The sequence below is a fragment of the Biomphalaria glabrata genome, chromosome 4 (genome assembly GCF_947242115.1).
Source record: "Biomphalaria glabrata chromosome 4, xgBioGlab47.1, whole genome shotgun sequence".
NCBI lineage: Eukaryota > Metazoa > Mollusca > Gastropoda > Planorbidae > Biomphalaria > Biomphalaria glabrata.
The window spans coordinates 8,257,246-8,284,889 of NC_074714.1; the positions used below are offsets into that span (position 1 = coordinate 8,257,246).

The 27,644-nt window shown below is 38.6% G+C and overlaps 2 protein-coding genes across 5 annotated transcripts in view; both read left to right on the forward strand.

Annotated features, from left to right (window-relative positions):
• The window catches only part of LOC106062825 (uncharacterized), a 67,433-nt gene that overhangs the window by 11,855 nt on the left and 27,934 nt on the right, over positions 1–27,644 (forward strand). The window lies entirely within an intron of this gene.
• Positions 184–26,664, forward strand: LOC106052112 (uncharacterized). Of its 4 annotated transcripts, none has more exons than XM_056028220.1 (2): positions 184–376; positions 19,273–26,664. In XM_056028220.1, exon 2 carries the CDS (start codon positions 19,392–19,394, stop codon positions 24,525–24,527), a length of 5,136 nt encoding a protein of 1,711 aa, XP_055884195.1. In that variant the 5' UTR covers positions 184–376; positions 19,273–19,391; the 3' UTR covers positions 24,528–26,664. The 4 variants fall into 4 exon arrangements, with proteins under 4 accessions (XP_055884195.1, XP_055884194.1, XP_055884197.1 ...); XM_056028219.1 differs by lacking the exon at positions 184–376 and adding an exon at positions 10,952–11,107; XM_056028222.1 differs by lacking the exon at positions 184–376 and adding an exon at positions 11,141–11,325.

Sequence of the window (27,644 nt, forward strand, 5' to 3'; positions counted from 1 at the left end):
TAAGGTCAAGGCTGAATGTATATGTGACGTATGATCTCTTTTTTTTTTTTTTTCTTTACACGTGTGTTTACAACACATTTAAGTTTTGGACTTTGAAGACTGACAGGAAGATGGCAGGTAGAGGGAGGGGTGATCGGGAGGGAGGGGGAGGATATTTCCCATTGACACTGTGGGGCCGTGAAGATGTTTTGATGTTGCCTGGGTGACACGGGGAGACAACTGAGATATTCTCAGTAACAGTACGTGTGTGTAGGTGATGGTGTCCATTTAAATTGTACTTGATAACAGTACGCGATATTGTCCAATTATTTTTTCGCTATCAAGTGCAGATGTAGATGTAGGAGCGTACAGTATGGAGGTCTCGTTGGGTCTACAAGTAAGTTGTGTTTTACTTTTGTCAATGCAATGTTTCCCTGTGTGACTATCAATGGCGTACATTTGCATTGTCAATGAAGTGTGTCCAAGCGAATGCACAGCGTTGCTTGTAGTTCACATTCTAACCATTGGGATGGTTCTTAATGCAGCCAACTAATGCACGCGTATACATTGTGGCCCACTTCATGAGCCTATAACTTGTTTCTAAATAATGTGGCCTTAGACGCATGCCTACTGTAGTCTCTGCTAAATAACAGCGTGGCCCTAGAAGCCTGTCTACTTGTCTGCAGGGCCGGCCATAACAGGGCCTTATGCAAAACGGGTTGCGCGGTGCCCAGTCAGGATAGGGATAAGGATAATAATTAAAAATTACGATTTTGTAGTAGAAAATCAATTCGTCTTTGCATTACATTTTTATTTAATGCAAGTTGACATTGTCGTTTTTTTTTTAATCACGCGTAGTATTGGGGTCTACCATATTGAATGACAACGTTATCAATTTTTTAAAGGAGATTTTTATGGGTTTTCAGGAGATTCTAATACTTTGAGAGATTTCCAGGACGTTTTAATATATTTTGCAATTCTATAACAATTTTATCATTTTATGTCAGCTCCATGTTTGATTGATAGTCCAAGATCAAAAGAATTGAACTCGATTCTTTACCAGTTAGCTCCAAAGAGTTTATTGTCTTCCTCTTAGATAGCCGTCTGTCTAGTGACAGTGAAGGACTTACGTTGCATATGGGGGGGATCATGTTTATCTTTGAGTTGTATATCAACTGCCAGTCTGCATGTTGTTTGATTGTCTCCCCTGCATTGGTAGGTTTCACCTTCTGTCAACTATAGAGAAAATACAAACTCAGCTTCTGTCAACTATAGAGGAAATACAAACACACCTTCTGTCAACTATAGAGGAAATACAAACTCAGAGTCTGCCAACTATAGAGGAAATACAAACTCAGCTTCTGTCAACTATAGAGGAAATACAAACTCAGCTTCTGTCAACTTTAGAGGAAATACAAACTCACCTTCTGTCAACTATAGAGGAAATACAAACTCACCTTCTGTCAACTATAGAGGAAATACAAACTCACCTTCTGTCAACTATAGAAGAAATACAAACTCAGCTTCTGTCAACTATAGAGGAAATACAAACTCACCTTCTGCCAACTATAGAGGAAATACAAACTCACCTTCTGTCAACTATAGAGGAAATACAAACTCACCTGCTGTCAACTATAGAGGAAATACAAACTCAGCTTCTGCCAACTATAGAGGAAATACAAACTCAGCTTCTGTCAACTATAGAGGAAATACAAACTCACCTTCTGTCAACTATAGAGGAAATACAAACTCAGCTTCTGCCAACTATAGAGGAAATACAAACTCACCTTCTGTCAACTATAGAGGAAATACACACTCACCTTCTGTCAACTATAGAGGAAATACAAACTCACCTTCTGTCAACTATAGAGGAAATACAAACTCAGCTTCTGCCAACTATAGAGGAAATACAAACTCAGCTTCTGTCAACTATAGAGGAAATACAAACTCACCTTCTGTCAACTATAGAGGAAATACAAACTCAGCTTCTGTCAACTATAGAGGAAATACAAACTCACCTTCTGTCAACTATAGAGGAAATACAAACTCACCTTCTGTCAACTATAGAGGAAATACAAACTCAGCTTCTGTCAACTATAGAGGAAATACAAACTCACCTTCTGTCAACTATAGAGGAAATACAAATTCAGCTTCTGTCAACTATAGAGGAAATACAAACTCAGCTTCTGCCAACTATAGAGGAAATACAAACTCACCTTCTGTCAACTATAGAGGAAATACAAACTCACCTTCTGTCAACTATAGAGGAAATACAAACTCAGCTTCTGCCAACTATAGAGGAAATACAAACTCACCTTCTGTCAACTATAGAGGAAATACACACTCACCTTCTGTCAACTATAGAGGAAATACAAACTCACCTTCTGTCAACTATAGAGGAAATACAAACTCAGCTTCTGCCAACTATAGAGGAAATACAAACTCACCTTCTGTCAACTATAGAGGAAATACAAACTCACCTTCTGTCAACTATAGAGGAAATACAAACTCAGCTTCTGTCAACTATAGAGGAAATACAAACTCACCTTCTGTCAACTATAGAGGAAATACAAACTCACCTTCTGTCAACTATAGAGGAAATACAAACTCACCTTCTGTCAACTATAGAGGAAATACAAATTCAGCTTCTGTCAACTATAGAGGAAATACAAACTCAGCTTCTGCCAACTATAGAGGAAATACAAACTCACCTTCTGTCAACTATAGAGGAAATACAAACTCAGCTTCTGTCAACTATAGAGGAAATACAAACTCAGCTTCTGCCAACTATAGAGAAAATACAAACTCAGCTTCTGCCAACTATAGAGGAAATACAAACTCAGCTTCTGTCAACTATAGAGGAAATACAAACTCACCTTCTGTCAACTATAGAGGAAATACAAACTCAGCTTCTGTCAACTATAGAGGAAATACAAACTCAGCTTCTGCCAACTATAGAGGAAATACAAACTCACCTTCTGTCAACTATAGAGGAAATACAAACTCACCTTCTGTCAACTATAGAGGAAATACAAACTCAGCTTCTGTCAACTATAGAGGAAATACAAACTCAGCTTCTGCCAACTATAGAGGAAATACAAACTCACCTTCTGTCAACTATAGAGGAAATACAAACTCACCTTCTGTCAACTATAGAGGAAATACAAACTCAGCTTCTGTCAACTATAGAGGAAATACAAACTCAGCTTCTGCCAACTATAGAGGAAATACAAACTCAGCTTCTGTCAACTATAGAGGAAATACAAACTCACCTTCTGTCAACTATAGAGGAAATACAAACTCAGTTTCTGTCAACTATAGAGGAAATACAAACTCACCTTCTATCAACTATAGAGGAAATACAAACTCACCTTCTGTCAACTATAGAGGAAATACAAACTCAGCCGACTCAGGCTTTTGATTTTTTTTGTTTTGTCTTGAGAAGATGTTGACGATGTTGTCAGTAGAAGTCCCAATGTTACAGTTTCAATTCTGTCTATAGTTTGATTTGTTGCAAACTTTTAGTCTTCTCTGTCTATGTTCCTAGCTACCAGAAATTTTAATGAATTTTTTGGGAAAAAAGGGGGGGGGGGATCTTATTTTATTGTAAATGGGTGAATTAAAAAAAAAGATCTCTCTCGTGGCTTTTCACTAAAACCTTTTGTTCAACGTTTCGCAACTTTTTGTAGTTCAGGGCATAACAAAGAAATGTCGTCTGCTCAGTTTTTTTTATTTCATTTAGCATAAAAGTTAAAAAAAAAACTTCAAACATTTTTAGCTCCGCCCCTCCCCTTTCTATTTTTAAAATCATCGATTGTTGTGAGAGTTATTTGAAATTACTTCACACCGAAGGATAGCTGTTGTCATGACATTTAATGTCACATTTACACTTTGGTCTGGAGCTTTCCTGGAACAAAACAAACAAGAGCATAAAAAACGTAATAGAATTTTTTTTTTTTTTTTGAATCGACCGTTGTTTGGGTCTAGTAGTGACTACTGTAATCATTAACAGTGAACACACGTAGACTGTAAAGAACGCGAGGGTCTATAGATTATAGATTGAGGATAGGTGGAAGTAAACATGGCCATTTAGCTCTAGGTGTCTTCACCAAAAAAGTGGCATGTTTACATTGACATGGTCTATAATGTTTTCCTTGGCTCGGCGTCGTCAACTCCGAAGATTTGAAGTTACCTGCTTGAGGTGGGGGGGGGTGTACTCATTACAGCACCGTAGAGCTGTCTTTGAACTTTTTTTCAATCCAAGACTTTGTCATTGCTCAACGACGTTCTCTTAGAGTCTCCTGACATGTCATATGAGCTGACATTTGGTACACTGGCTGGGGGGGGGGAGGGTGTCTCCATAACTCTGAACTCGTGTCTTCGTATGCAATTTTACAAAACCTTTAACGTTTCTTGACGGGGCAGTTTTTCTTACTTGGTTGCTTCTCAGAGATCATGTTATTGTATAGTTAGGTATGTTTGTACATTTAAAACAGCACCTTAGAAATGCCATGCTCTTCCATGCATTAATTCAACAGATAACCCAAACACGTCGTACCTTGAAAACAGTGTACGTATTTTTGAAACAGTCAGGTTTTGTGATCGATGTAAAGATATCTAGAAGATTCTGATTGGTAACACTAATCTAGACCAGTAGGTGGAGGTAAAATAGTAATTGTAAAAGGCAATGAAGGCTGTCCAGTAAACAGCTCCATGTTTTGCAAAGAACTTAGGATGGGTGAAAATACTGTTTGCCAAAATATAAGGTGGCTCTAGTGTTCGTCTATCCTCCTTACTGCAGCGAAAGTGTTTGATAGTCTTGATGGGTGTGCTCATTGACTGCTATCATGTAACGAACAAACCTGATGTATTCAATAGCTACTGGCTAGAGAACGTGTCTGAATGGTAAACAATGGCAAGAGGACTTGAGTGGGTAACGACGTAATAGCTCTCTTATCGCTTGTTTAGTAGCATACCTACAAGTAGAGAACTCCACCTTGTTAATTGAGTAACCTCACAGGTGTCAACAAGTCCGGGATCTTTTTTTCTTCTTCTATTCTTAGCGTACTCTTCGAATGAGGGAATCGATAAACGTTTGAACTGATGCGCTAGTAGAGCGTGGCGATGTGGGGGCGACATTTGACCGCGTACTTTCCATTGCGTCTGTTTTCCAAGATGTGTTTAGTCATTGTACTAATATGTGTTCATTACTAGCCTCTCTGACATAAACTCATGTCTTTTTGTTTACTGGATTTCAGGCTGGTGGACATATTTTGATTAGAAGAAGTCTCCTAAAAATGACTTCATCGACTACTTTTAAGAGTATTTTTCTTTGAAAAAAAAAAATCTTTCGCTTCAACCTTCCTTTACAACCACTAGTACAGACCCCATCCCCTTTCCCTTATTCCTATTGATATTTTAGTGCGTACTATATACAGTCATATAAAGATAGAGCAAAAATTGATTGACAAGGATATCTCAGAGCTCCTAATAATTTCCCAGTGCCACGAACAAGCCTGTAAGGTCAAATACCGCTGTACCGACGCCTGACTATGTCAACATAGAAACCAAACAACATATTTCAACATTCTCAGCTCCCGTTCAGACCTGAACATTTTCTGCAATTATCGACTGGAGCCTTGACTTTATTTTACCCGAATCTTTCAACAATTTTTTTTTTTGTTTAGATTAGCAACGTCAGTGTGCTACACACTTTAATCTAAGCATAGAACTAGAATAGTTCTTCTTCTATTGTCTTATACTGATTGAAAAATAAAAAGTCTCGTGGGACTAGTTAAAGGCAAAAAATGACAGTCTTTTCTTAGTTTATTATTGCTTTTATTGTTGTATATGAATTAGTAAAGACACACAATTGCAAATCTATTTTAAGGTTAATTTTATCATTTCTTCGTTGAACAAAATAATCTTTATATACTTTTTAAAATAATTAGACATGTGTCTTTTAGCGCGGTGGCTGAGTTGGTTAGGCGCTTGGCTTCCAAACCTGGGGTCCTGGGTTCGAATTTCGGTGAAGACAGGCATTTTGAATTTCTGAATTTTTAGGGCGACCCTCGGGTCCACCCAACAGTGATGGGTACTTTACTTTAGTTGGGGAAAGGCGGTGGGTCGTTGTGCTGGCCACATGACAACCTTAACATCGCCTGCCCTATGAATGGTAAGGTCTGAAATGGGGAACTTTTCTTTTACAAGGACGTTCTGCGTGAGGAGAGAAACTGAGAAAGAGAGAAGAGGAGAGGAACAGAACGGTATCTATGACTACATTAAACACGTGACGATAGTCCGTGTTCTGTGTGTATTACTTTAGTGTTAACTAACTCTATCCATTACAGATGTAAAAAAAAGGCTTATATTGATTTCTTGTATTGAAAAATCTACTCATTAGCTGATTATTTGTGGCAGAGAAAAGTTCTTCTGAGTGTATTGACCAAATACGTGAGGCCCTCCAGTTGTTGACGGGATGGGATGGTATTGCTGGTCTTACAAACGTAATTAGTAATAAATTGGTAATAAAGTGCAATGCAGCCGGTTGGGTGGCACTCTAATTGATCACGTCTGATCTAGAGGTAATAGTAAACCAGAAAGAGGCTGACGACCTCATTGTTAAGTATACTGTCACAATTTATGTTTTTCTTAATTTTTTTTATAAAATTTCCGCTAAAACCTAGACTAATTAGAACATTATTGTGTTAAAATGATAAAAGAAAATAATTTATTTCAAAGATGATGTAGCTGCTTTTTACAAAGCTTACATCAACTTAAGTTTGTGGGTAGAAAGTCTGAACACGTGATTTCTCCCACACCCATTCTCAGATCAAGTTGAAACTTTAAACAATGATTTATTGTGTCTAACAATTTTTTATTGGCATAGACTAGACATAAATACATTTTTTAAAAAAATTAACCAATTAGTCAATTAATTACTGGGAAATTAACCCTTCAGTTTTCACAGATAAGGCTAAACATGTAGGGTTTTGGTCTCCTTAGATAATTGTACACGTTATTTCTCCCACACCCATTCTCAGATCAAGTTGAAACGTTAAACAATTATTTATTTTTCCTAACAAAACATGATTCGATTATAACATTAACCAATTAGGCAATTATAGTTGATAATTATATTTTTTTTACATTGATTAAGGGAAGTAACTTCTACTTAGTTCTTCCCCTTAAATACGTTTTTTTTTAAAGGGATTTAAAAAATATTTTGCTTGTTTTGATATACAAAGGCTAGATTTTCAAAATGGGAATTGTGTTTTGTTTTTAACTGAACTGTAAAACGCGAATTCCCAGAATCCTTAGCACCCTGTTTGTTTAAAACTGTCGTCACAGCTAGCATGAAATGTGAAGACCATTTGCGTTGATGCTGATACTGACAGTTTAAATAAGAAATGAATTACAGAAGTGGAAGTCATAGTAGGCCAGTTTCGTACTGAAAACACGGCATACCTAGGTGTTATAATAAATATAAAGTTATTATGGAATCCCCATATTGATGAAATTATTAATTTATAAAAATGAAGTCATGATAACACACCGAAGCTAAAACATGCGCAAAATAGAGTTGTAAGATTTATAACTAACGAATATTTATATTTGACGATAGTAACTCTATTAGCTAAAATCACGAAATTTAGAGACACTTCAGGACAAAAGACTAACAAGTAAAATAGCTATAATAAATGAAACACTGAACCCAAACTTACGAATGCAAAAAGAAAACCTAATAAAATACTCAGAAGAACACAAAAGTAAAGGCACATTTTTCATTCAATATGCTAGGGCAAAGTCTTACAAGTCCCTGTACTTCCCTAGCGCGTGGAATGAATTACGCAAATCAGCCAAGGAAAATGAACGTCTTGGCAGAGTTTAGTCTCAAATTAAAATGCATGACTAGATTAACACATCCATGCAAGTAGGACGTACTTGTGTTTTTTTTTTAATTGATAGGTGAAGTAAAGTAAACTTCTCCTTTCAGACCTAGCGATGTATGGGGCAGATGATCTGCTTCTGTTTCCCAGTTTACTACATACCACCACAACGGCCAATCGCCTTTACTTTCCCAATGTTAGGTACACATTAGAGTTGGCTAGACTCAGATTGTACTTTCCCCAATGTTAGGTACCCATTAGAGCTGGGTGAACTCAGATGGTAAACATTTCGATGTCTATGCGTTAAACATTTTCCTTTTGGGAAAGGAAGACCTTGATTTTTTTAAACTTTGAAATCAAAAGATCAAGTGTTCATTCCACGTCAACTAATCGCTACTTTTCTGTTTTGTCAGTGCGCGCCATGGATTCTCCACCGAGGGATTCTAGGAAATCGCATCATTTCTCAGAAAAATGTGTTTCAGTGAAACAGACTGACCTTTGACATGACCACGTATGATGGGTGTTTGTGCGGAGAGTTGATGCCCATGATATAATGTTTTTTTTAGAATAAAAAAAAATGGAATGATCATATAACAAGCCAATTTTTGTTTTGAATTTAGAACACGGAGATCTGATCTACATACATGTAGAACTTTTGGAAGACGTTCTAATATTTAAAGCCTGGTTAGTGTTGTTTTTCTTTAGAAAGACTTTTTTGGACAATAGTGTTGACTAGATCTTGACCTACAGCACGTGCTTGATGTATTTTTTGATTTGATTTCGATTTTTCAACTTTTCTTTCATCTCAAACGAAATGTCATTTGGAACGTTTCAAACCAACCATTTGCGCTTTTATTCATATTTTGTTGTTCATCTTTACGACTGGAACTATTGATTGGTAGTCCGTCATTTGTTTATCGATTACTTTGATCTACGACTAGAGCGAGCTTAGAAATTCTCCTCTGTCACTCCCCTCTCACACACATGACCCCCCCCCCCCGCACTCTTATGCCTGATGGAGAACATAATAGGACCCTTTCATCTAAGAGGCTTAGTGTTGAAATCATTGCGCCATCTGTACTTTGACATTATCTTCTAGAATTCGTTGGGGGGGGGGGGAGAGCTCTTATTTGTGTTATTTGAATTATTTTTTTTTTTGGTTTACATTAACAGGTATATTGATACCAGCTATAGAAACATTAAAATAAATGTATCTTCATGTTATTAAAGAATTGTCAATTAAAATCATCATAAGAGAATGTTGTTAAGTTCATTCTTCTTGAAATGTCGCTAAGAATAATTTTGAACTGATCCAAATCTCGAAACGTTTCTTTACTTTGTATTTCTTTTGCCTTTACACCAACGTTAGCGCTACCGGTAGTGACGTCAAGCGAGGCATGCCGTACCTGTGTATTACAAACATCTTACTTAGATATTCTGTTTGATTTATCGATTAGTGAGTTATTCGGGCGCGATCTCTCAGGTACATTCAACGGTAAGTGTACGCATACCTCCGGTCAGCGGTTCACTTGCTTTGTCACCCTGGCATTCAAATGTCAACTTGTCCGGCTTCTTCGGTGACCGGCCATGCAGCATTGGTGTGTGTGTACATAGTACTACATACCACCTTATGGCCCCTCCCTCAAGACTAAGAGTTCTGTCCTATATTTAACCAAGAGGATACCAAACTATGTCCGGCATTTATGCCTCATACTGCAAGTATCGCTTTCACATTGTTTGCTGGGATTCTTTTTTTCAAAATGTCACTTTTTAGGTTATTGGTTACTTTTTAACTGCCTCTTATCGCTTGACAATAAATATATCACCCTGAAAATATTCTCGTCTTATCAGTGGTAAGATTGGTTGTCTCGACTGTACTGAGGTCTCCACCCATGGCTCAATATAGTTTATAATGTGGATAGAAGGGAATGATGATACTGAATAGACCGTCTTTGCATATATATTCCTGGCATAAACTTACATCTGAAATAAAATAGGATGTAATTATGTAAAAAGCCTCAGCTTTGGATTCTCCTAACATGTACATCTATTGTTTTCAAAGATAAGAAGGTACCCTTTTTTTTTTCACAAGTTATTGTATTGCCCCCCCCCCCAAAAAAAATAATTAAAATACAGTGTTTTTGTGTAGGCGTTTTATGTCTTAAACACTATGTACTATTTTATATGACATACAGGGCACGCCTTAGGCCGATTTGACCGATTTCTCCAAATTTGGCCCCTCGCCTGGCAGGGGCCCCGCATTATACATTAAGCATATCGCTGTTTCATGGCTCGTCACAGGCTTTGAAAGATGTAGGACTTAAAGGGTTAACATATTTAGCGTATCAGACGATTGACGTAAATTAACCCACTGGCGCCTATTTCGTTTGAGTTGCTTCCTATGCTAGTTGTATAATAAATCATAATGATCCAATTTAATACTAATATTTGTTATTGTAAAAAAAAAATGCAAAGATGGACCTTGCAAGCATACATCAAATTGGACCCCGCAATTCGTAAGGCCGGCCCTGATGACACCTCCACTGAACTGTTTACAGATTTTGTCTTCTGTCTCGGTTTTCTGTTTTCTAGAATTTGGTGTTGTTTTTTTTATTGAAGGAGTTGATATATAGGGTATATAATGTTTGTTAAATACCTGGGTTACCTGTTCGAATAGCGAGGATGCTATATAAATAATACTTTTAGTAAACTGCCACAACCAGAAGTGAACAAATTTTTGGATGACGGTGTCACCTTGTAACCAGTCTCGTGTAAGGGAAATAACATTACATAATAACAATGTGTCCTCTCCTTCTATATTTCAGAAGTGTGGGTCCAGACCACGTCATAGCCTTACAATGTGCAGTGCCGTTCCCTCAAGACACCTTTGGTCTAGGGCTTCATTTTGTAGTATTCAGTTACTTGATACAGAACGTTGATATTCTTTACAGCCTTTATTTCGTTATGTTAGTTTTTTTCCCCTTTCCTAATTACTCCAATGTTAATCAACGCCCCAAGGGGTCCATCCACAATTCTTTAACGCCCTACATTTCCCCAGAAACCAGGTATCCCGGGGACGCCAATACTTTATACAAGAACCGATCACCTTGTTTCGATCTGTATCAATAGCATGTTGGCTGGGGGCCAGATATTGGTCCGGAGGGTTAAATACGCTGCCACATTTCTCCAAGCGCGTCATTTTAGTTGTTTCCCTTGTGGGGATCAGGTACACTGTACAGGTATGTGCCAGCTGATTATAGAATAAATAAATATTGATCATGTTGATTTCTTGTCAGTTATTTGTGTGCTCGTTTGATATGCTTAGATTTAAACTATACATTTTATCTGCTTTAAGCTCGTTCTACTTATGTTCCAGTCGGCATTTTCTTGTTACAAACAATCAATTAGTAAACTGAAGACATGATGGATTTTTAAAAATGTATATCTTACAACCAGAGTAAGTAGTGTGTTAGACACTTGAAAACCTTGTCATAAAACAACAAATAGCTAGAGCTGTGTATGCGTGTTTGTAACAGTCTATCAGACAGTGACTGATATTGTTATTAAATACAGAGTGCTTCTTTTTTCCTTGTTTTGTTTTGACACACTCAGGACGTGTATTTCGTAAACGGCTCTAACGATTTTCCTATACATTTGACAGTTTATGTACATCTTTGGGAAAAAGGACACAAATTGGTCACGCCGTGAAAACACTTGACCTCTATAATTTTGTGAAAATCCAATCCTATTCAAATTAAATTTGGCTTGTGTATTGTTGTTATTTCGAAAACGTGGCGGGAATTACCGCACTCGACTAACGTTGTTTTGTATTCAGTATATTGTTACATGAATAAATATTACACTTTTTTTTATATTATAAATAATTAATAAAAGGATAATGACCAAATAAACTCTAGATTAAGTGACAATGCTAGACAAAGTAACATGTCACACTTGGACCTCATCCTTAAATGTAATAGCTTTGACTTGAAAGTTTCCATGTCAGATGTACGTGCCAGCGGCGTGGCTGCCCAGGGTGGAGTCTTGGCTGGTATCAACTTTAATCGAGCTGCATTCCCCCCCCCCCCTTTTTTTTAATTTAAATTTCTTAATTAAATACACATGATGTAGCGGTATCTGTTCTTTACGCAGTCTTTGTAAAAGTTTCTAACCTCAAAGTCTGATCTTGTCGCTTCCACATCGTATGAGATCATACTCCCCAAAATGTCATATTACACTTTTTTTTTTAGAATCTCATCGTTTATATAAGATTGAAATGTTCATGAAATATTTATGCCAAGCACATCTTCATAGTGTCTACTGTCTTTGGTCTTTGGCATCACAATTGCTGCAACTTTGAGATGGTATGATTGAATTCACCAAAATTCATTTTCTAATCTTATTTCGGAGCTCTTCCTTCAGTAACAATCTTCCTCAAGAGAAGATAATTTTTAATGTTTCTATTTTTATGCTCAAACCATAGACATAAATAAATATAGACTGGCGGATAAAAGAGTTTTATGAAAGTTTTGTGACTTGCAATAGTGTGTACTTTATTACACGGCATTTATGAGCAGTGTAGTTTTGTTTAATCTCTAAGACTGAAGATCATGCAACTTTTCAGAATTCGGAAATCCTACAACAATAGATATACATGTTTTCAAGTTACATGAAGTTATTTCCTTTTTCGAGTCTATATGTATACACATCAATGGCTCAAACTTTCTTTCCCCTCTCACTAACACGTTCGTGTCTTACTGTTTTCTTTTGACATAGATGTTACATTGACCTAGTCATCTTCTAGCAGCTCACTCTTGTCAACTTGTTTATAGAGCTAGTATTATACCTTGGCTACTGTGTTATGATTTGGGTACAAAAAAAAATCACTGCTACACACTCAATACATCTAATTTTAATGTCTTTTATAAAGGACTTATATTTTGGTACTGGATGACTGGTATGATTTCATTTAATAGATCATTCTTTCATTTGTTAAAGATTCGGGTCATACTTTTGTTTACGATCTTATTTTTATTGTTATTATGTTAGAAACGAACGAGTATTCATTCTCTGGCTGCCAGGGTCGAGTTTCGCTAAAAAGAAACAAATTCATTGTAGTCCATTTATCAGTGTCCACTGTGGAATTTTCTGGTAATGTGGCAGGTCTGCAGCAGTACCTCCCTCTGACAGGCAACGAGATTATATTACTATTATTATTACAAATATCAGTACATTTTATTATTATTACTAATATCTTGTAATAAATTAATTCTCTTTGAAGTCTCGATTGTGACGTTTAGAAACATTGTTGTCTCCAAGCTGTAATACCTGTTGTTGTTTTGTTGTTGCTAATTCTCTAAGCTTGTTGACAACATGTGGTCTATGAAACTATGTGACAAATTGGGTCAGCTAATCTTTAGTGAGGCTATCCTTTTGTTGTTGTGGCATCAGCGAGTCTCTCCGCCGCAATCGATAATCCTTTTAGAGTCATTGAAACGTACCACGGATTCAGCTCCTCTCAAGCGTGACCTATTTGGGATCTATACCTGGCTGTATTGGCCTTTTGTGTTTCAAAGCAAAGTAATCAATTTAGATGTCATTGTATATAGCACTTGCTTGGCAACTTGTCTAGTCCTGTCAGCAATTCTTTAGCTCGAGCTAAGCCATATGATACTGCACGATACAGATACATATTAAGCATACATATAAATATATAGACTTACAGAGTAGAGAGAAAGAGAGAGAGAGAGAGAGAGAGAAAGAGAGATTGAATCGTTGATAAATTCCAGTAAGTCTACACCATTGTTATTCCATCACCAGAACATTCCCCACTGGACCGACGGTAACAGAAAGTGTAGTGTTAGGATCTAACAACTCTTTCGACCTTTTTTCTAACTAGATTATTATTGCTTAAAGACTAAATGTTTAAAACAAAGTATAAGCTTCATTCTGATAATGAAACTCGTCTAGCTAGTCGTGCTTTCCACGTATACATTTTTTTTTAAATCATTAAATCTACGGAGTTGTCATTTTTCTCCAACAGACATTGTAAATGCACGCGTTTCTGTGACTCGCCTTTCTGTGACGCCTTTCTGTGACGCCTTTCTGTGACTCGCCTTTCTGTAACCGACTTTCTGTGACTCGCTGTGACTCGCCTTTCTGTGACTCGCCTTTCTGTGACTCGCTGTGACTCGCCTTTCTGTGACTCGCTGTGACTCGCCTTTCTGTGACTCACATTTCTATGACTCGCATTTCTATGACTCGTCTTTCTATGACTCGCCTTTCTATGACTCGCATTTCTATGACTCGCCTTTCTATGACTCGCATTTCTATGACTCGCCTGTCTATGACTTGTCTCCAGCTTGTCATCTCCTTTCAATGTTCCCTTCACCTTCGCCTATCCCTTAGTCTGTTTTTACCGTTGGTGTCCCACTCAAGATCTGTTGACCATCTTTATCCATTCCTCTCTGTCTTTTGCCTCGGATAACATCTCTTTCATTGACAGCCCTGTCCATTTTTGTAATGTTGTCCTCCCATCGCGTTCTCTTTCCTCCTCTTCTTCTATTTCTTGGTACTGTTCCCTGAAAGAAGGTCTCTGCTAACCCTGAGGACCTTGTGATATTTGCCATGGAGTTTTCCTAACTGTATTTACAACCTCAACTACGACAGACATCCTCGTGATTACACCAGAATCTATTGAGCTGATAGAAACAAATGGTCTATCCTGGTTTAACTCACGGTCACTTCAGAAACACTCATGGATACACACCATAACTGCTGAACACGCATGAACACACCATAACAGCCGAGCACGCATGAACACACCATAACAGCTGAACAGGCATGAACACACCATAACAGCTGAGCACGCATGAACACACCATAACAGCTGAACAGGCATGAACACACCATAACAGCTGAGCACGCATGAACACACCATAACAGCTGAACACGCATAAACACACCATAACAGCTGAGCACGCATGAACACGCATAAACACACCATAACAGCTGAGCACGCATAAACACACCATAACAGCTGAACACGCATGAACACACCAAAACAGAAGGAAAAAACGCATGAACACACCATAACAGCTGAGCACGCATGAACACACCATAACAGCTGAGCACGCATGAACACACCATAACAGCTGAACACGCATGAGCACACCATAACAGTTGAACACGCATGAACACACCATAATAGCTGAGCACGCATGAACACACCATAACAGCTGAGCACGCATGAACACACCATAACAGCTGAGCACGCATGAACACACCATAACAGCTGAACACGCATGAGCACACCATAACAGCTGTGCTTAAGGGCAACTACTAGGAAGGTGACCGTATCACTTAGTGAAATGCATATTCATACCGGATTGAATTTTTTCTATCATTGTATCTACGAGTGTGAGCGCCAGATGTTGCCAACACCTGGGCGCTCCTCACCTCAGCATACTTCATGCGCGTGTGTTGCATAGGATGTGACATTTTGCGTCACATAAACATTTCATGGTGTCAGAGCGTTTAGCTGTGATAGGACGCAGTGTTACACCCAAACTACTTAATTGTCGCCTTCATCCATAAGAATATTTCATTGGCGTAAGTTTCAAACTTTGTCGCTATATGTATACAAGATTATGTTTTTGTAAGACTGTCTAAAAAAAATGTTGTTTCAGCGATATTCACTCATTGAATTCTACTAGCTTCATGAACTTGAAGTGGTTGAAAACTTATTTTGTAAGATATTGTCAGTAGTGTATTTGTAGTTCTATATTGTGTGTAGTGTATTTGCAGTTCTATATTGTGTGTAGTGTATTTGTAGTTCTATATTGTGTGTAGTGTATTGGTAGTTCTATATTGTGTGTAGTGTATTTGTAGTTCTATATTGTGTGTAGTGTATTTGTAGTTCTATATTGTGTGTAGTGTATTTGTAGTTCTATATTGTGTGTAGTGTATTTGTAGTTCTATATTGTGTGTAGTGTATTTGTAGTTCTATATTGTGTGTAGTGTATTTGTAGTTCTATATTGTGTGTAGTGTATTTGTAGTTCTATATTGTGTGTAGTGTATTTGTAGTTCTATATTGTGTGTAGTGTATTTGTAGTTCTATATTGTGTGTAGTGTATTTGTAGTTCTATATTGTGTGTAGTGTAATGTAGTTCTATATTGTGTGTAGTGTATTGTAGTTCTATATTGTGTGTATTGTATTGTAGTTCTATATTGTGTGTAGTGTATTGTAGTTCTATATTGTGTGCAGTGTATTGTAGTTCTATATTGTGTGTAGTGTATTTGTAGTTCTATATTGTGTATAGTGTATTGTAGTTCTATATTGTGTGTAGTGTATTGTAGTTCTATATTGTGTGTAGTGTATTGTAGTTCTATATTGTGTGTAGTGTATTGTAGTTCTATATTGTGTGTAGTGTATTGTAGTTCTATATTGTGTGTAGTGTATTGTAGTTCATTGCTCAGAATGTGGGGAACAATTTTAGGCCCATTTGGAATCGATTCTATTTAGTCATGTGAAACATGTTTCTGTCAATTATATTTTACTGCCGTAAACTTTAATACAAATTGTGGTGTCTTATCTTCGGTTGTTTTGATTGAACTATAGATTATTATATGCTATCATTGTATGTAATCCAATGCCGCTGGTAAGGAAAAGAATTTAACAGGGTGTCCGCGGCCTCCTGAAATTCAAGGATGTCCTTGAATCTCCTGGAATTTCAGAAAAAATAAAAAAGTCCTGGAAATCTCCTGGAATTTTAAAATATCTCCTTGAATGTCCTGGAATTTCGCCGATCGAAAAAAAAAAAGGGGTATTAAAAAAATTCGGCACCGTTGCTGCGGATGGGCCGTCGCGGCGGAAATAGATTCGAAATGAGCATTTCCGAGTTTGCGCAGAATGTGTATACTGCTCCTTGACAATAGATAGATCTTATAGATTAGTAGTATCGTTATCGGATCGCTTTTTCACTGAGCACGTTGATTTACGGGCTGGCTGTGTCAATAAGCTGACCAGTGACGCGTCTACACCGTCTTTCACCCACTTGTGAAGCGTGTTCTCGTGATTGAAGATGGCCTTGGCTAAAAGCAAGGGCATTTCACCTGGCATTATAATGATTATTTTTCTGAAGGGCCCTCCCTAACCTAAAATCTTGTTGTAACAGAGTGTTTTTGCGTAAATCATCTCGACTCTAGCTAGAAATAGTATTTAGATCTAGTGAAGATACTTCACAACCTAACTTGAAAACTTCGTGAATTTTAGTCAATTTAATGATCTCAATACATCTAAGTCTAATGTCTAGATTATTCTAGAAATACGCTAGATTCTAGATTTACGCTAAATCACTAGCTCTAGAATGTAGTGAAGCCTAGAAAAATTCGCAAATTTTAGTGTCTTACATAAGATCTTGAGTCTGGATTTACGTTAGATTCGGTGAAGATAATTCTCACATAGCTGTGAAAAGTCCGCGAATTTTAGTGACTTAGATCTAGAGTCTAGATTTACGGTAGATTAAGGGAAGATAATTGTCACACATCCGTGAAAAGTCCGCGAAATTTTGTGACTTAGATCTAAAGTCTTGATTTACGGTAGTTTCAGGGAACATAATTGTCACACAGCCGCGAAAAATCCGCGGATTTAGTCACCTAGATCTAGAGTCTAAATTTACAGTAGATAGGTGAAGATAATTCTCACACAGCCGTGAAAAGTCGCGAATTTTAGTGTCTTAAATTTAGATCTTGACTCTAAATTTTACACTAAATCATAGAATCTAGTAAAGATAATTCACTCACAGCCGTGAAAAGTCCGCGAATTTTCTGACTTAGATCTAGAAATCTAGACTCTAGATCTACTGTAGATTTAAGCAAAATATTTCGCACACAGCTGTGAAAGCCCGTAAAAGTTATTTCGGTCGTAAAAGACAGGGAAACTACATAGTTGAAAAAGAAATTGTGCTTGGAAAAAAAAACGCTAATGGGTTTAATTACCCCCCCCCCTCCCAAAAAAAAATAATCCAAAAGTCATTATTATTTAGTAAGCAAATGCCAACTAAACACACAAATAGGCCTGCATGTTACAGGCTCTGTTTATGAGGAGGATTTAAGCACAGTTAATAAAACAATAAAACATTAGGCCTACATACACATAGGAACTAAAAATGTAGCCTACATTTCCACCACAGAGAAGGCAACTCTAAGAATGTTTCTTATTTTTTAAAAAATGAAATAGCAAACATTTGTAATGTTCTTTAATAAATCTTTGAAAAGAAAAATGTTTGTTTGAGGTTTTGGGATGACAGTCAAGTTGTTACTAGATTAAAAGATAACTTACATATATATATATATATATATATATATATATATATATATATATATATATATATATATATATATATATATATATATATATATATATATATATATATATATATATATGTATGTTTGTATATATATATATGTATGTATATATATACACACACATAATAAGGCTTGTCTTTGAGTCCGAAGATTAATGAGCAATAATAATAATCCACTTTGACTATTGTTGTGTAATATTTTTGCGCGAATTTTATGTCCTGGAATTTTAAAATTTCTCCTGGAAAAGTCCTGGAAAACTCCTTGAATTTCATATTGACTTTGGTGAGGGAACCCTTAAAGAAGGTTGTTGTACAATTGGTAATGTATCCATTCAAACTGGTTTAGTCTCGGTTGATTATGATTTGAATAAAACAAGACATTAAGCAGTTAAACAAAATGCACTAAATAGTTTAGGGATCTTTAACTAGCCGTTTGATAAAATAAGTTATAATTTATACTTTTTTTTTTTCAATTGAAACAACGCAGGAAGTGTGCAGCTAATTCGTCAATGTCTTGTTTTATGATTTGCATTTAATCCGCCAGGAGGATATTTTTAGCCTGCTTTAATGTAAGGGGAGGTTATAGCGAAGTTGATAAATGACTCGCAGAGATATTGCTTTACAGTGAGTTAAGCCTTTCATCTCTCTACTAGAGCCTTAGGAGTTACATTTACTTGTCTAGCCTTGGTCTTATTTTAAATTTATTAAATGGTTTTGGACCAGCCATTGTAACTCTACAGCGTACTCTTGGGTTGTTTTCTTAAATAGGCCACAAGAACCAATAGTCTATTAACATTGTTGTAAGATGAGCACTACGTGAAGACTTGTATACAATGCAGTACATACGGACTTCTTTTTTCTTGATGTATTGTACGTTGGTAATATTGTTATGCAATGATTCTTTTTAACTGGCGTGTATCCGAATTGAAATGGAAGAATAACTGCGTTGTATGTCTTGTCTTGTAAGATTTCAATGTATTGTTTTAATCTAGTCCGATCGAAATGCTAGATCTATCACTCAACTTTATTTTTGCAGAAAGAATACGATGATACTACCTGATTTCAGGCTCTGTAGGATTGCCAGAGGAAGCAGCATGTGACATACTCTGTCGAGATCGGATGATAGGGGCAGCCCACACAATCTGACCATCAAAGATGAGCATGGATAGACTGATAAGTCGCAGCGTACCTCACCTGCCGAGGTACCAGTCCACCTCACCGGCCAGGTCACCGCGCCTGGAAGCCCGCCGCTTCGCCTCCCTTCACAGCGTGTCCAGAATCAGTTACATTGATGGAGAATCGTACAGGGGCATCTACTCCTATCACATCCACAGCTCACCCTCGCCGAAACGGGCTTACAAAGTTCACTTGATACAGTCCAAGCCTGGTCACCATCTTGTCAGGTCGACCAAAAGTCTGTCTCAAAATGACCTCAGGTCATCTCACGTGTACCATTCCTTGGATGCGCTTTCTACCAAAGTATTGCAAGGAAGGGACCAGCGCGTCAAGGTGACCAGCTGTGAGGACATCTACCACAAGAAGCCTTTCTTCCCCGATCTGACGGCCTCTGAGAGCGGCGTCTCCATGGAGGGCTGGGAAGATGGGTCACTATTTGGTGGGGAAGATGACTGCTCCTCCCAGCACTCTTTCGGAAGCTCCAGTGCTGCATTCGATGTCACACTGGAGAGTGAGCTGGACAGGACAGACAACCTCGGCGGACACGAAGACAGTTTCGGAGACTTTCGAGATGGCGAGGCTAGTGATGGTCGAAGGTACAAACGCTCTGTCCGCCGGGCCAGTGGCGATGCGTCCAGCACAGACAGTAATTGCAGTAGCCCCGTCTCTCATTTCGATTCTAAAAGGAGAGAGTTTGAGAGGACACGCATGACGGGTCTCAGAGTTCAAATCCCAGGAGATGAGAAGAATGGACATGGTCAAACTAGCCAGCGGTCTTCCAAACCTCTGGCCCAGTCAACGCCTCATGTAAGTCCAAGAGGAAAACACGAAAATAAACTTTCCGTGAAGGCCAGTTGGTCAGTGGATGACATGGGCAGCGATGAACATATCCCAAGCAAAACTCCAACTTCTAGGTCGCCCTTTGACCTGGAAGTGCATGAAGTAGATCTGCAGAATTTGTCCAGACTCGGTGAGTCCAGTTTAAATGCAAGCTTTTCAGAGGACACTATGTCCGATGTGTCTAACTCAACCATCACCTCTCCCATTCTGAGGCGAAGAGATCTGGAGAGGCAAAAGTCCAAGAAGAAGTTCAAGTCTTCTGCTCATTCCAACGAAGATAATTTTGAGCAAGATGACTGTGGCTATGGCACTGACCACTATCACAGTCAGGCTGATCTCTCTGACCGGAAGGTGCTGTCACTAGAAACATTGGCTGGCGAATTGGAAAAAGCGGCAGGGAAAGCAATAACCGGAAGTGAGAGCTGGGCTTTCTTAAGTATAGACACAGCCGAAACAAAACAAAAGAGACAAGACGCGTGCTCTGGTGCACACGAGGCATCAAGGAGTATTAAACCCGGTCAAGTGAAGATACCATTGATTGCCGCCGGTAAGCAAGGCCAGGAGAAGTTGAAAAAAGTGCCTCCGTTGTCGCCGCCCTTGGATCGATCTTCCCCCCAGTTTTCTGCCCCCAGCGCCTTTCACACATGGACAGCAGGCCATAATGTGGATGTCTTTGATCCAATCTATAAAGGCGTGATGGACAACAGCCGACGGGTGGGTGAGCCGCAAAACGTGCTGACCAGTGCTAAGCTTGATCACGTCAGCGAGTTAATGGTTGACGGTCAGCTGAATGGCATCAGTAGCCACCAGTTTATAGGACATGTCTGTGAACCAAATTCTGGCTTAATGAAAGACCAACGGCCATTAGAAGATCAATACGGCCATAATGATTCTGGCTTAGTTTTATTAAATGATAGCATCACAGAAGGGGCGGATGTGCAAGATAGCAAGTCTTGCGGAGGAGGCGCCCACCGTGTTGAAGCAGGCACTGATTATACAATTTGTCCCTCAAAAAAAGATATACATATATCTAACGATAGTATATCTAATACTAATGAAGACATTTTTACACCACTGGAGTTGTCACAAGTCACGTGCTCACAGACCAACGTTTCACAACATCGCATCTCACGTCATTTTCTAAAAACAGAACTGGAAAATTCTGGGCTCAAAGCCGAGCAGCGTGAAATACCCAACGGTCAGGATGACGCGAGCGCGTGCGATGATGTCACCTCGGAAATCGGAGAGTGGTCACGTGCTGACTTTTTCAACAGTTGGGATTCACCAATGAGCGCTGGCCGCGTACTCACGATGAGGCAACCCGTTGATGGCGCCATCGATCACATGTTAATTCGCGAGGACAAAGAAACGCCAGATCCTTGTTTAGCGAGCAGTGTTTTCAAGGCTGGCTCAGAAACTAGCAACCTTGCCCACCCCACCGCTGATTGTTATAGCGGGGAAGTCCCCGTGGCTTTTATAAATTTCCCAAACATTGAAGATAAAAATAGTCAGAAAACTGGATTCGATTCGGTCACTACCAATGATTACTCATCTTTATCTCAAAACTTGTTAGATGACAACAGTGTATATAATTCTAAGAATAGTTTGACGGGAATTCACAGTTGTCAACGTTTGAACATTGACGCTGGGCCACAATTAAAATTATTGGACGGTATCGCGACTTGCGATGTGAGCGCAACCGATTCTATGTTAAAGGAAGGAAAGTTGACTGAACTCGATACCGCTAATGGGCAACAGGGCGGCATCGGTGAAAATGAGTGCCGCTACTCCATGCCAGTTGTCGAGGACGAATCAATAAAAGACGGCAGCGACGCACGTCGTGAGTTCAGTTTGAGTCAAGTAGATCGTTGCAGCAACACAGTTGACAGACATGATTGTGGAGTGTTCGAATCTTTTCCCCTGACAGTACAAGACGTTTCTGTTGTAGAGATTACAAAGGCGGAGACTGTAGTAGAACAAACGGGTGTGTTAGGTGCCACCGTATCTTGTCACGTGATAAGCACCGATGTTACTCAAACTGGTCGATTGATGGACGAGTCCCCAAAACGGAGTGAAACACACATGGCGTGCTCGACACGAGGCGGGGACGAGAGCGCGCGGGGGACTACAACTACTAACCCCGGCGACAAGGGGCTGTGCGACAGCACGCTTCAACCTGGCGGTGACGGGCTGCTTGACACGGAGAGGTCCCCCCGCTCGAGGGGCGATACATCTTCACCCTCCCCAGGTGTGTCAGTTATTACCGCTGGGGGGAACACGTGTGCCAGTCAAAGCGCCGTGCCTTCGGATCATTCGTTAGCGTTGACTGGTAATGAGAATGTGATCACGAGTGAGATGAACGATGCGGTCTCAAATAATAACGTGCTGGATAATCTGCACCAACAGTTATTTCGTATTTCGTCATTGGAGGATGATACTGAGACATTGAAGGAGGGCTTTAGGGACTTCGCATTAGCTACGAGTGTCCCTCAAGAGATAACCAACGAAGAGCCAAGCTTACCGGTAGAAGTCATGGACGACTCGGGTACTTACTACTCTTACAGTATCAGCGTGCACGACCCAGAACCCGAGGACGTGAGCGAGGAGCCCTGTCAACGTGAACATTACGACAACGACGACGGCGTTATTGAGGAATCACGCACTTACACCTATCGCCGTCACTTTCCCGCCTCCTTGCTCAAGTCCAATCACATTAAATCGAGTAGCCTTTGGACGCTGCAGGAGGAAACGGAAAGTTTGATAGATGCCCAATCACCCAGGTCATCGCCCAAACGACTGTTCGGCATGGTCGCTTCTGAAGAGGATAACACATCCAGTAACTCGTCTAGACCTCTTTCCCCTAGCAGCAACCTATCAAACAGCGAAGAAAGACTTGACTTGGATAGAGACGTTTCCTTGTCAGAAAGTGACCACTCAAAGAAGTCACATCTAGATCATTTGGATACCATCAGCTTGGGAGACTTGTCTGAGACGTACACATCTCAACCCACAGAAACATCTTTCTGCGGCCCCTTTCCGGCAGTGAGTTCAGTGACTTCCGGTAGGTCACCATTGGATATACTGTCAGACTCGCTTGAACAGTTTAACAGAGACATCTCCGATGACACTGGTCTGTGCTCATCTTCTAATCAGCACAGCTGGGCAGACGATCTAGCCAGTGAAACATCGTCCAGGATTCACGACTTTGACAATGAACTCTCTTTCATTTCTTCAAGTATTAGTCCCAGCCCGTCAGACTTCAGTGACGGTTCAGTGTACACCAGTACTGGCACTGCCCAGGTAAAAACATCTGGCGCTGCCTTTTTCGATTATGACATTTTGGTAAGTCCGTCAGATAAGAGTGAGGTGAAACAAACGCAAGAAGACACGTTGACCACCTCATCATTGACCGGCACTAAATCCAGCATAGACAAAGAGTTTGAGAAAATTCTAGAAGAGTTCACTGCCATCACATCCCCTCTGGCTGACCTGGATCAGGTGTTGCTGACGAATGCAACAGAGTTTGACAGTTTGTACAAAGCATTTACTAATGATGATTCAGAGAAAAAGCAGAATCATGTCTGCATTGTGGTTGAAGAGGACAGCATGGATGCATTCAGATTCAAAAGGTTCTTGAAGAAGTCTCACACAAAAAGAAAGAAGGGGAAGAAACTCCTCAGATTTCTCACTTCCTTGGGCTGTGTTTCAGAAGGGGCTCAGTCTCCAGAGATGAGCCCCAAGAAAGTGTGGCGCAAGGAGGAGCAAGTGTTGACCATGGACAACATGGGTTCCAGCAAAGGTCAGCTGGTCAAACCGAGCAGTTTTCAAAATCAAATTGTACTGAGCAAGGAATTGCATCAGCCACCTCGAGAAAACAGTCCCACCTCATCGAGCCACAGCTTGGACAGTGAGAGATCCAGACCTGACAGCGCTTACTCAAGCTTTTCAGAGTCACACCCGGGAGAGCTGACCAGCCCCAACGCCACATGCTTGGGGCCACACCACCACCTTCCTTCCAAATCCTCCAGCTCAGTCAGCAGCGTCTTTTATGATGACCGTCTCAGCCCAGTGGACAGTGCCTATGAGTCCACGCCTGGTCCTTCCACAAGAACATTCAGCGAGGCTGAGCTGACATCCCATTCCATGAAGGGTGATGTCTTGTCAGCATTCTCTGATGTGTTTGAACAGCTAAGTGTCTGTGAGAGTGAGATAGACACTGCACTTCTGAGACGCCTCAGACATGGACACATGCCTGCCAATACTGAAACTAAGTAGTTTAGTGTTCTCGGGTAACTTTGATTGTTGCGTCTAGGATGGATTATATTTTGAGTTTATAAAATTCTTGGACCAGCACAACACACAAGGATAGAAAGTATCATACAGAATACTTAATAACTTGTATAAGACTATCTTTAAGCAAATAGAAAATATATTGAAAATATTTAGTTTTACAGAATACTTACTAAGGTTTGTGACTGCTTTATATATCACTTTTATTTGATATTCTAATTCTATAACTGATCTCTACTCTAGGCCCTATATAGTGACTGAATAATCAAATCTCTTTACATTAGACTTATTCAATCTAAATCAATGTCAAAGCTTTCATTATTGTATGTATGTCATTTCCTGCCATGTCAATGACATATAACAAAAAACTATTTACTTGCTCTGTTAATGAGGGTGTTATGTTGTCATCACACAACGATATAGGTTTTCTTTCCCTTTAATTCACCTAAGAGCTGGCTCTACTTTAAAGATATTGTGTAGTATAAATTATAGTGCATTCATTTGGAGTGAGTTCTTGAGTATTTAATTTAGTTTTCTGTGTCCTATCACTTTTTTTTAGACAAGACCTGACTGAATCACTTTAGTGACACTTTTATTAGCAGTGGGTCTTGAATCTCAGTGTCACAGTTAACAGTGTTAAAATACAAAATTATCAAATGCTCTAACCAAAAACACTAGTCCCACCAATTAAGTTTTTTTCCTGTTTCAGTTAAGAGTCAGAAGTGAGAAAGGAAATAGTCATTAAGATGTGTGAGATGTCTAATAGAAAAACTGTCATCAATAACTAAAGAAGTCAACATTATCAAAGAAAATAAAGCAAGAATGTAATTATGAAGATTAGTTTTTAAAGACAATTTATTTTGAAGCTAGATTTCCATGCAGTAGCCTTGAGGCTAAAAATAGCAATATATGTCCCTTGTTCTATATAAAGATATTTATTAGCAACTTTTCTACAAAAATAAATTTTAAATGATGACTACTTTAGTTTTACAGTTTACTCTTGATAGTCTGACACTTTATAGTCCAACACTTTACAGTCCAACACTTTATAGTCCTACACACTCAACAATCTGATGGGGTACTGATATAAGCATCATATATTTTGAGAATGTTAGTTTAGACTGAAACTGTAAATGAGTGCTGTATGTCCAAACTGAAATCATGATACATGCTGTCTAGGACAATAGATTTTTCTTTTTCATCTTTTGTTTATTATGTCCCCTGGAACGTGTAAAAAAAATAATTGATTATAAATAGAATTTTCTTGACATTTATTGTTAAATTCTTATTAGTACAACTAACCTTTCATTATCTAAAGTTTTTGATAGTCCAACCACCTACTCTAATGTCCTCTTATAGTCAGACTATCAGAAGTCAACTGTACATATGGCTTCTTTTTTTTAATCTAGACAGTATATACAGAAAATAGCTAGACTCTTTATAAAAAGTGGCCTTTTTACTATGTAAATTTTATATTTACCTAATTAACTTTAAATAATGACAGTTGTTTTTTTTTTAAATTACCCAACTTTACATTCTTTTTTAATTGACTTAAAGTTGATGTAAATCATTTGACAGATATTGTTACCTTAACACCCTCATTGTGCATTAATGCCCCTGGATGTTGTGGGCTGGTTCATATAGAAGGAAAACATACATTCTTTTACCTTAACTGTGTCTATAAATATATATATATATACTCACATAAATGACATACATTTATTTGTATTCAGTCTCCTATTTCCAGCAGCACTTGTGACATTCCATCCATGCCATTAACAGCAGCCATTTTAAAAACATATCTTTGTACAACAACAAATGACATAATGTTTGTTGGTTGATATTTTGTTGTTGTTTTTTTTTTACACACAAACATACAGTAGATTTTAATTTTTGATTTTTATGAGATTGTTTATTAAGGAGAAATAGACATTAACACTGGTTACTGTATTACAATGTATGCAACTTTATGAATATATTCTAAGCTAGCCTTTTTTTTATGTTGAATATTATTTGTTTTGAAGTACCAATATGGGAACTTTAAACAGAAATATGACTTTGATGTGTTTATTTACTGTAAAAGTTCTCAAAGACTGGAACACATTAAAACTCATCAGTTTCACATTTTGTTGATTTTTTCTCTCTTTCATCTGTAAGTGTGTTGGATGCTAGTTCTTATGAATAACCTTGTAGTAGGCTGAATCTATACATTGTCTGGCTGATTGGTATACATTGCATTGCTACATAACTGAGGGGAAAGGAGTTTGAATCTTGATGGAGGAGTTTTAAACTCAAGATTGAGTTGTGTTTGCTAAGCCACTAAAGGGAGCATGGATACCTTCTTGCCTATTTCCCCTCCCATTCTTGCCTATTTCCCCTCCCATTCTTACCTGTTTCCCCTCCCATTCTTGCCTATTTCCCCTCCCATTCGTGCCTATTCCCCCTCCCATTCTTGCCTATTTCCCCTCCCCAGTATGTCCACAGAAAAGATTGGGCCACAGTGCACTGGGCATGCTGTAGGAACATGTAGAGCAATGCTATACTCAAATAATGTGTGATGAAGTTTAGATTAGTGAAGAAAGTTCACATTGAGTATGATGGTTAAAAAAACCTTATTGGGAAAGGAAGAAAATAAAATAATTATTTTGAATTTAAATTCCATTCAGAAAAGAAATATCTTTTTTTACAATTCTGGAGACATAGGAAAAATTAAAACAATATCGGAGTATTTAAAATGGGCATTTATCTTAGGCTGCATTCTTTGTACGTCAGTTAAATTGATAGCCCTTTTGATAGGTCTTTTCAGTGTAGTCAAATACTGGGACTAGTTCCTACTGAGTACTGACATTCTGTCTTCCCCTGGCACATGATTGGAGACAGGGCTACACAAAAGGTTAACCTCAACTCTCTCCTTTAGAAGTAAATACAGGGATTAATAAGGGATTAACAGGAGAACAAACATAAAGAGATTTTTATCACAGACAAGACTTCAAGTAACATAGTAGAGCTACCCTTCAAATGAAACAAAAATAGAGAGAGTATGTATTGAGATGGAGTCCATTCTATACACTTCCATGCACACAAGCAAGTTGTAAAGTTCCT

Coding starts and splice junctions, on each gene's coding strand:
- LOC106052112 (XM_056028220.1), top strand. CDS start 19,392: ATGAGCATGGATAGACTGATAAGTCGCAGCGTACCTCACCTGCCGAGG.